Source organism: Meriones unguiculatus, chromosome X (assembly GCF_030254825.1).
Source record: "Meriones unguiculatus strain TT.TT164.6M chromosome X, Bangor_MerUng_6.1, whole genome shotgun sequence".
Classification (NCBI taxonomy): domain Eukaryota; kingdom Metazoa; phylum Chordata; class Mammalia; order Rodentia; family Muridae; genus Meriones; species Meriones unguiculatus.
Window position 1 is genome coordinate 123,330,351 of NC_083369.1, and position 10,571 is coordinate 123,340,921.

A 10,571-nucleotide genomic window follows, 5' to 3' on the forward strand; every position below is an offset into this window, starting at 1 on the left:
TGGGCTCTAATAATGCCTTATTGCTTTGGCTCTTGATTGTGTTGTTATGCTGGCCTCAGGTTATCTGGGTTTTGTGGTTATTATAGGTTCAGGTGTTGAACCATTATCTTTGTTGAATTTTTTACCTTGGTTTCTGTTTTTGCTTGGTCTTCTGACATGAGTAGCCTGGTATTCTGGTGACTAGGAAGTCCTCAGATCTAATTGAATATCTCCCCTGGGGTTTTTGTGGCTTGCCCGGCCTCTGGGGTTTTAGGTGTAAGGTGCCTGGGAGGACCCTATTACCAGTATGGTCTGGGGTCCCTGGTGTCTCCCTGCATTCTGGGAAAGCAAGCAAGATTGTTGAGTGAGAAATGTATTACATGGGTTGCAATTTATTGCTGGTGTGTTTTCAGGGGATTTGGTAGATAGAGGGTTAGGCACAGTCTTAGGCAGAATATCATACTGGTGCCAGAAAGTCCTCTGGGAAAGCATGCAGAGTTGTGGAGCAGAAAATTTAAACACTGGGTATGGGGCACAGTTTACGATTTTGGGTGTGCTTTGCTCTCCTATGTGTTTTTCAGGATTTTTTTTTTCTCTTGGGCTGGTAAGAAGTCTCAATGTATAAAGGCATTTTCTACGAAGTCTTGTGGCCTATGTTCAGTACCTGGAGGAAAGAAAACAAAATCCCATTAATCACCTAACATCCACACATGGGCTGTACCATGCTCATCCATCCCCTACACACACACACACACACACACACTCACACACACACACACACACACACACACACACAGATACACACAATTCAGATTTTTAAAATTTTATTAACATCCTTTATTCTTTCTTGGTTTTGCATAGATTTTTCTGTAAGTTTGTTTCGCAAAGACAAGATCCCACTATATAATCCTGGCTGTACTGTAACTTCATATATAGAACAAGCTGGCCTCAAACTAAGCATAAGATATATGCTTAGCTCTGCAGGGAATAAAGGTCTGAGTTAGCACTTCTGGATATATAGGTCATTTTAGAAGTCATCTTTCAAACCTCTATGAATTCTTTACAGATTTTTAGAAAGCAAAATTTTCCTCAGTGTTTTCTTCTGTCTTCTGGCATATTTCTTATTCAGTCTATTTCAACTCTTTTCCTTTTGTAAAGACATTTCCTTCTCCATTATCATTCTCCTATCATATATGCCCTGTTGATTCTTTTATGCATTATTACTCATCTATTAATAGGAATCAATCTTTTAGTTAAGAACACACTGTGAAATAAGATGCTGGGATACTGAGTTTGGGCAGGCAGACATTTCGTTACGTTTGGTAATGACATTTTCTAAGTTTTATAGTATGGATATGTTTCCTTTCTGAGGAAACAGTTAGAGTCTTCGTAGTCACAAATCTTACATAGGATGGATCCATACTCATGTCTCTCTCACCAGCCAAGATGAAATTCCACACATGGTATATGCCTATAACCCCACCACTCAGGAGGCTGCAGTGGGAAGACCAAGACTTTAAAGGTGACCTGGTCTTCATAGCAAGTTTCAGGCAAGATGTGGCTACATGACATGACCGCATCTCAAAGAAATAAACAAACAAAACTTAAACAGAAAATTTTCCAGAACTTCTCAGAAAATAAAACAGCAATTCCTTCCCAAGATAGCTCATCCTTTTCCGTGTTGTTATTTACTTTTATTATGAAAACTAGCTTAAATTGGTCTCCTAATGTTTCTTTCCTTTTTTTTTTCTTTTTTATTTTGGTATGGTTTATACATCAACTCCCCTTCACTTCTGTAGGTTAATTCTCAAGTTTATACTCACATCGTCATTTACAATGTATTTAGAAAACACAGCAAAGAATCTTCATGAATGATCCAATCATCCACTTGAAATCAAATTTTTTCTAATGTACTTTCCTATTTTGTAAACCTTTCGTTACCTTGAATTGTGTGTGGAGACATAGATGGAAGGTACACTGATAAGACATGAACACTTAACTGTGCACAACCTCTTGGGGAGAGATTATGGATTTTATTTTAATCAAAAAGTTGTCTTCCTCTTCTATATGAAGTAACTGACATCAAAACAGCCCTAATGCCTACTGTGAAAATGTGTCTGAAATCTCTATTTTGTGCTCTTTCATAAGAAATATCAAATACTCCTTAGGCAGACACCTGGGAAGCTGGGATGTTAACTGCCAAGGAACTGCATGACAAAAAGCTGAATGAAAAGGTCAGGAGAGGTTCCATGTGAATAAGCATTGTGAACCCCATTTCAAAAAAACACTGCGAATTTGCAAGGGGAAATTCAGAGCCTTGCAGGTGACATTTTTCCTGGCCCTTAGTTTGCAGAAAATCCCCTGCAAATTCACAGCGGAGGCTGGGGCAGGAATGATGAGCCTGTTTCTAAAAGCCTTTCTGACATCCTTCAAATTTTAAGTATTCAGACTGGGCTAAAAATATCAAGCTACTCACCAGCTCTTTCAGTTGTTTCCCAAATGGGCCACCTTTCAAAGAAATAATTGGAGACTGGCTGAGAAAACAGCAAGCAGTCAACAACTGCTATCAATGCATGAGTGAAATGAATGAATGAATGAGTGAGGGAGTGAATGAAAAGCCCCAAACTCTGGAGTCTAAATCTATACTGTAACTTTTTTTTTTAAATTGGAAATGCCAATTTGTGAGCTCAAAGTCTATATAATGCATATCTACCTGGTGAACTTATGGTTATGAAAATGTCATTTCCAAAAATGTTCTATTGATGTAGAAATTAAATCTGGTAATTTTTTTTTCTTGAGCTCTTTCTGATTCATTCAATTATTTTGGTTTAAACAATTATTATACATTTCACTAACTTTTGGCCACTGTTATAGTACTTCAAAGAAATAACCATTACATTTTACTTTCTCTCTTCTTTGAAAAGCCATGAACCCAGATGAACTTGAAGGGAACTTAGAGTAAGAAAGTAAATCTTTCTTTCCATGAAGATGCCTCTTGAAGGTCAAAATTCAGATCCTCAGACAGAAATGAGTTCTCTAAATTTCCTAGAATTAGCTCATTTTGATGGAGATATATAGTTTATGTGGATATTGAAAGAACAGTGATAACAAACTTGGGAACATTAAGTATAGTTCATTCTAAGAAGAGCCTTTAAGGGTTTTTATGGAATCCTAAGGACACTATCAAAATATCAAAATATTTTATTTTTAATAAAGTAATATTTAATATATGACCTGAACTACAGCTCAAGATGCTTTTCTCATTATCTCCTGAAATGGAAGCTTCATAGTTTTGGTTTTGAATTTATTTTGATACACAAACTATTTTGTAAAGTGTTTGTACAAATATCTTTATGCTGAGACTTTGATAAATTTTTTAAATTGATTACAATTTATTCACTTTGTATTCCCCCCTATAGCTCCCTCCCTCCTCCCCTCCCAATTCCACCCTCTCTCCCCCTTCTTCAACCATGCCCATCTCCCAGTCCAAGGATAGGGGAGGTCTTCCTCCCCTTCCTTCTGATCCTAGTCTATCAGGTTTCATGAGGACTGGCTGCATTGTCTTCCTCTGTGGCCTGGTAAGGCTGCTCTGCGATCAGGGGGAGGTGATCAAAAAGCAGGCCAATAAGTTCATGTCAGAGACAGTTCCTGTTCCCATTACTATGGGACCCATTTGGACACTAAACTGCCACGGGCTTCATCTGTGCAGGGGTTCTAGGTTATCTCCTTGAATGGTCCTTGGTTGGAGTATCAGTCTCAGAAAAAAAAATCCCTGTGCACAGCTTTTTTTGTTCTTTTGCTCTTCTTGTGGAGCTCCTGTCCTCTCAAGGTCTTACTATTTCTCACTTCTTTCATAAGATTCCCTGCAGTCTGCCCAAAGTTTGGCTATAAGTCTCAACATCTGCTTTGATACCCTGCAGGGTAGAGTCTTTCAGAGGTCCTCTGTGGCAGGCTCCTGTCCTGTTCCATGTTTTCCCCTTCTTCTGATGTCCAGCCCCTTTGCCTTTCTGAAAGGGGATTGAGCATCTTAGCCAGAGTTTGATTAGTTTCTTTAGTTATACAGATTTTAGTAGGTTTATCTTATATTGTATGTCTAATATCCACTTATGAGTGAGTATATACCCTGTGTGTCTTTCTGCTTCTGGGATACCTCACTCAGGATGACCTTTTCAGTTCCCACCATTTACCTGAAAATTTTATGATTTCCCTGTTTTTTTATTGCTGAGTAATATTCCATTGTGTAGATGTACCACAATTTCTGTATCCATTCCTCACTTGAGGGGCATCTGGGTTGTTTCCAGCTTCTGACTATTACAAATAAAGCTGCTACACAGTTGAGCTAATGTCCTTATTGTGTACTTGTGCCTCTTTTGGGTATAGGCCTAGGAGGGTATAGCTGTATAGATGGATCTTGAGGAAGCATTATTTCTAGTTGTATGAGGAGGTGCCAGATTGATTACCAGAGTGGTTGTACAAGTTTGAATTCCCACCAGCAGTGGAGGAGGGTTCCCCTTTCTCCACAACCTCTCCAGCATGTGTTGTCACTTGAGTTTTTGATCTTAGCCATTCTATGGGTATAAGGTGAAATCTCAGGGTCGTTTTGATTTGCATTTCCCTGATGAATAAGGACATTGAACATTTCTTTAAGTGTTTCACTTCCATTCATTATTCCTCTATTGAGAATTCTCTGCTTAGCTCTGTACCCCATTTTTTACTTGGATTACTTGATTTGTTGCTTTTTAACTTCTTTAGTTCTTTATATATTCTGGATATTAGCCCTCTGTCAGATTTAGGGTTGGCGAAAATCCTTTCCCAATCTTTAGGCAGTCGTTTTGTTTTGACAACAGTTTCCTTTGCTTTACAGAAGCTTTTCAGTTTCATGAGGTCCCATTTATTGATTGGTTTTCTTAGAGCCTGTGCTGTTGGTGTTCTGTTCAGGAAGTTGTCTCCTGTGCCAATGAGTTCAAGGCTCTTCCCTACTTTTTCTTCTAACAGGTTTAGTGTGTCTGGTTTTATGTTGAGATCCTTGATCCACTTGGACTTTAGTTTTGTGCAGGGTGATAAGTATGGATCTATTTGCTTTTTCTACATGTGGACATCCAGTTAGACCAGCACCATATTTTGAAGATGCTATCTTTTTTCCATAGTATGGTCTTGGCATCTTTGTCAAAGATCAGGTGTCCATAAATGTGTGGGTTTATTTCAGGCTCTTCTACTCGTTTCCATTGATCCACCAGTCTATTTCTGTGCCAGTACCATGCAGTTTTTAGTATTGTTACTCTATAGTACAGCCTGAGATCAGGGATGGACATACCTCCAGAAAATATTTCATTGTAGGGGATTATTTTAGCAATTCTGAGTTTCTTGCTATTCTATACCAAGTGGAGAATTTTTCTTTCAAGGTCTATATATTGAACCACCCCTGCACACCTGGGATAAAGCCTACTTGGCCTTGGTGGATAATATCTTTGATGTGTCCTTGTAATCGGTTTGCAAGTATTTGTTGAATATTTTTGCATCAATGTTCATAAGGGAGATTAGCCTGAAATTCTCTTTCTTTTTTGGGTCTTTGTGAGGTTTAACTACCAAGGTGACTGTGGCTTCATAGAATGAGTTTGGTAGTGTTCCTTCTGTTTCTGTTTTGTAGAATAGTTTGAAGAGAATTGGAGTTAGCTCTTCTGTGTAGGTCTGGTAGAACCCTGTGCTGAAACTGTCCAGCCATGGGCTTTTTTTTTTTTTTTTCTTTTTTTTGCATGGGAGACTTTTAAAGGCTGCTTTATTTCCTTGAGGGATATAGGACTGTTTAATTGATTTACCTGGTCTTGATCCAGCTTTGGCAAGTGGAATCGATCAAGAAACTTGTTCATTTCATTTATATTTTGAAATTTTGTGTCATATAGGCTTTTGAAGTAAGATCTAATTATTGTTTGGATTTCCTCTGTGAGACTTTGATAATTCAAATAATTATTTAAATAAAAATTTTACTGTCTTTGTTCCTATTCCAATAGATTAGTTCCAAACCAAAATAATTGAGGTAAACAGTAAATATAGATTTATTTCTTTCCCTCTATGTATTTATTTACTTTTAAAAATTAAAATATAATTATATCAATTTCATCCTTTTGTTTTCTACTTCCAATGCCTCCCATGCCTCCACCTTACTTCCTCTCAAATTCATGACATCTTTTTTTTTTTTTTATTAACAGATCTTGCCTCAGGTTTATTTGTAAAAATAGCACACTGGTCATATCTAAAGAGTGCATAGATGGGTGTGTCACACCAGTCTGTCTGTCTTCACATTAGCAGAACCCTTTCCTACAAGGCCTTCACAGGGGCCTGGGCACCTTTGGGAGCCTGAGCTGGAGCTAAAACTATGCCTTTAGCTGGAGCTGTGGCCTCTGCCTTGGTTTGAAACTTGGGTTTTGATTTGCAGAGCCTACGACCCTTAGCCATATAGCTTTGAATCTGCTTCCCAAGATTGGGGTGAGTGATGAAAGCCAGATGCCTGAGTTTGTGGCTGGGGCCCTTTGGCATCTTGGGTTTAACAGCTGCAGGCTCCACAAGGGCCTTGATGACCTCTGCTTGCACACTCATTGTCTTTGCGTTGTTTGCTTGCATCTTCTTCAGGCCTTTCTTGTTGTGCTTCTTGGCAAAGCGCATGTTCCTCAAGAATTTGGGGTCCACCCCCTCAAGAGAGTCATATCTTTGTGACCGGGGTTTCTGGATGCCGTTTCTGTGCCATTTATGGAACTGGTTGTGTGTGGTGTGGTTCTTGGACTTGGCCATGTTTGCACAGTAATCTGCAGCTCCTGCAGTGTCTGGGACCGGAAGAGAAAGCTCATGACATCTTTTATTGATATATATATATATATATTTGCTGCAGATTGATACCATTGCAGAAAAGCACAACTGGTCAAAATGCAGAAAATATATAACCCAGCCCCAAGTCATACATCTACCCTAGTACTTCAGAACAATATGCATATAGTTTGTGTGTGCATAAATATATAAATACAATCTGCTGAGTATATTTATTGTTGCTTGTTACATATGATTTCAGGGCTGACCACTTGGTATTAGATAAATTATGGTACTCATCTCTGGGAAAGATTAATTCTCCCACTTTCAAAAGGTATTAGTTATTTTTAGTACTTTGTCTAGGGGTGGGCCCTCATGAGATTTCCTCCTTTCATGATAGCATGCCTACTGATATTGTCATTGTGCAAGTCTTGTTTAGGGAGCCATATTTGTTGAAGCATTATAGGTGACATATCTTTTTCCCTTCTAGGATATACAGTTACACAGCCAGTTTTCTGTTCCTCTATGTCTTACAATCTTTCCAGCTGGTCGTTCCAGATGTTCTCCTAGACTTAGGTACAAGAATTGTGTTGTTGATGTATTATTTGTGGCTGGGAATCCCATGGTCATTTGTTCCCTTCATTTGGATCACTTGCACTTTTTTGTAATGGTCTCAATCCATTCCAGGGAGAAACTTTTTTGATGAGGAGAAAGAGTTATATTTTTCTGTGGGTACATGACTAAGTATTTAGAACACTGCAAAGAAGTATATGGTTTAGTAAAGGGGCGGTAATGGGGTCTCTTCTAAGATCCATGACCTCACAGTCACTAGGTTTCCAGCAACACTAATAATATCAGGAAGGTTTTCCTCCTGTAGAATGGGCCTTGAGTTCAGTTATTCTGCTGGTGATTACTGCCAATATATTAGAATCAGTGTTATATCCTTAGAAATATCTTGCTATGATAGTCATTATTGTGGCTGGTGGGTATTACGCAGAGTGGGATTGCTGACTGAGTGCTTCTCCTGATTGTTGATTTGCATAGCATCTTCTGGTACTTTGAAAGCTAGTACTTAGTGAAGAGGCTTTTAGGTCAAATCTAGCTAAAATACTTCAGATTCTGTGTCTGCAGTACATGGTGTCATTAGAACAGGCTCTTACTTCAACTTCTGGGTTGTATCAACAGGAAAGAACAATATCTTGTATTGTTTTGGGAATCTTTTGGAGTCCTATCACCAACAATTGGAAAGATGGTTTCTCCTGTCTTTTTGTTTGATATTCTATGTCTCTTGGGAAGGACAATTTTCATCTCAAGTGGCATAATAGCATTAAAACATGTATGCATATGTGTACAATTAAATGTATTGTATATAACCTTAGGCAGTAAAAATAATTTTATTCTTTATGACTTTTTCAAATATTCTCAAGACTATTTATCCTTCCTTCCTCTCTGTTAATTTGTATTATCAGTCTTCATTCCCCAATTAATGCCACTCTACATGTTTTTCTATTTCTTCCTTCATGTCCAGCAAATTTACCTTAAACCAAATACTAAAAAAGATACTTCAGACAGAAGATAGAACTAGGTATAGTCAAGAGGCATTAGAAGAAAAATCAGTGATGGCTGTAATTATTGAAACATGATAGCAAAACAACAAAACAACAACAAAATAAAACAAAAAAATAATATCAAAAAAACTGCAATCAAATATATCTTTCAATTATTTCTTAAATATCAATGGCACTAATGGATTAATAAAAGGATATAGACTGCCTGGATAAATTATGGAACAAATCCACTTTTCTGTTGTTTATAAGAAACTGCACTTTAAAGGTGAAAGGAGGGAAGAAAAAAAAGCATTCCAAATAAATAGGATTAGAAAGCAAGCATGTGTTGTGGTAGAATATCTGCCAAAATAGACTTCAAACTATAGCTAATTAGAAGATATTTTTCCAAAGAAACTTGACTCTAGTAAAGGGAATACTTAACGATGTACATATATCACTATCCTGAACATCTATGAGCTAAAATATGATGTACCTAATTTCATTAAAAAAATGGTGGAATGAAAGACAGAAATTAACATCAATCTATTAATAGTAGGTGATTTTAATACCTCACTTTTTGTAATAGACAGGAATTATGACAAAAATTGGAAAATATATGACATGTTACGTCAAATGAAATTAACAGAAATGGACAGAATATCCCTTCCAAACAGCAAAGAATGTGTATTCTACTTACAACCCCATAGAAACATAGATAGATCTATAATAGATCACACCCTGGGAAAAAAAAGCAAATTTTTAAAAATTTTAAATTAAAAATTTTTTTCACTTTATTCATTTTGTATCCCCCCATAAGCCCCTCTCTCCTTCCCTCCCAATCTCACCCTCCCTCCCCTTTCTGCATGCATGTCCCTCCCCAAGTCCACTGATATGGGAGGTTCTCCTCTCCTTCTTTCTGATTTTTTTTGGATTTTTTATTTTATTAATTACACTTTATTCATTTTGTATCCCCCATAAGCCCCTCCCCTCTCCCCTCCCGATCCCACCTTCCCTCCCCTTTCTGCATACATGCCACTCCCCAAGTTCACTGATAGGGGAGGTTCTCCTCTCCTTTCTGATCTTAGTCTATAAGTTCACATCAAAAGTGGCTGCATTGTCCTCTACTGTGGCCTGGTAAGGATGCTCCCCCCTCAAGGGGAGGTGATCAAAGAGCAGGCCAATCAGATTATGTCAGAGGCAGTCCCTCTTCCCATTACTATGCAACCCACTTGGACACTGAACTGCCATGGGCTACATCTGTGCAGAGGTTCTAGGTTATCTCCATGAATAGTCCTTGGTTGGAGTATGAGTCTCTGGGAAGTTCCCTGTGTTCAAATTTTCTTGTTTTGTTGCTCTCCTTGTGGAGACCCTGTCCTCTCCAGCTCTTACTATTTCCCAGTTCTTACCTAAAATTCCATTCACTCTGCCCAACAGTTGACCATCAGGCTCAGCATCTGCTTTGATAGTCTGCAGGGCAGAGGCTTTCAGAGGCCCTCTGTGGTAGGTTCCTAGGTTGTTTCCTGTTTTCTTCTTCTTCTGATGTCCATCCTCTTTGCGTTTTTTAAAATTTTTAAAATTCGGAAATATTTAAATATCTTCAGGTATACTACCTGACTATGATACAACAAATTTCAAAAATTTTAAGTACACAAATCTATGAAGGTTAAGCAATTCATAAGAATAATGACTGTGTCAGAAAAGAAAGAAAAACATTCATGAAACTACGTGGAGATGAAAGCAAAACAACAAAAGACCTCTGGGACACATTGAAAGCAATCCTATGAGGAAAAATTATAACTCTAAGTGCCTTCATTTAAGAATCAGAAAGAATACAAATAAGTTACTTCATGATACAACTTAAGACACAGAGAGAGAGAGTTAATATTTTGGGAGCTTGCTTCTAAGATAGAATAGGTGAGAAACTTACCTGGTGCCCAGTTGACCTGAGAGGTGGATTCAGGTAGATTTCCTGTAGCTTACAAAAATTCCTTTTAAGTTTTACAAAAGAGGTAAAACTTTAGACATTTTGGCATCACAATTCTTTTCTTTCTAATTTCTATACACTCTGCTCTTTAAAAATGTTTTTAAATGCTGTAAATTCTTTTGTTTTTTTCAGACCAAACCCAGAACCTTGCGTTTGCTAGGCAAGCGTCCTACCACTGAGTTAAATCCCCAGCCCTGTAAATTCTTGTCTAACAATTTATATAATTTGCTCATTGGGTTTGCATTTATAAGACTTCCTTAATC

At 37.8% G+C, this 10,571-nt stretch overlaps 1 protein-coding gene across 1 annotated transcript; it reads right to left on the reverse strand.

The window, feature by feature from the left end:
* Nucleotides 1-6,294: 6,294 nt before the first annotated feature.
* LOC110543370 (large ribosomal subunit protein eL29-like) lies at nt 6,295-6,765 on the reverse strand. Its single transcript, XM_060374727.1, has one exon. It carries the CDS (start codon nt 6,763-6,765, stop codon nt 6,295-6,297), a length of 471 nt encoding a protein of 156 aa, XP_060230710.1.
* Between the last annotated feature and the right edge of the window lie 3,806 nt (nt 6,766-10,571).

Coding starts and splice junctions, on each gene's coding strand:
- LOC110543370 (XM_060374727.1), bottom strand. CDS start 6,765: ATGGCCAAGTCCAAGAACCACACCACACACAACCAGTTCCATAAATGG.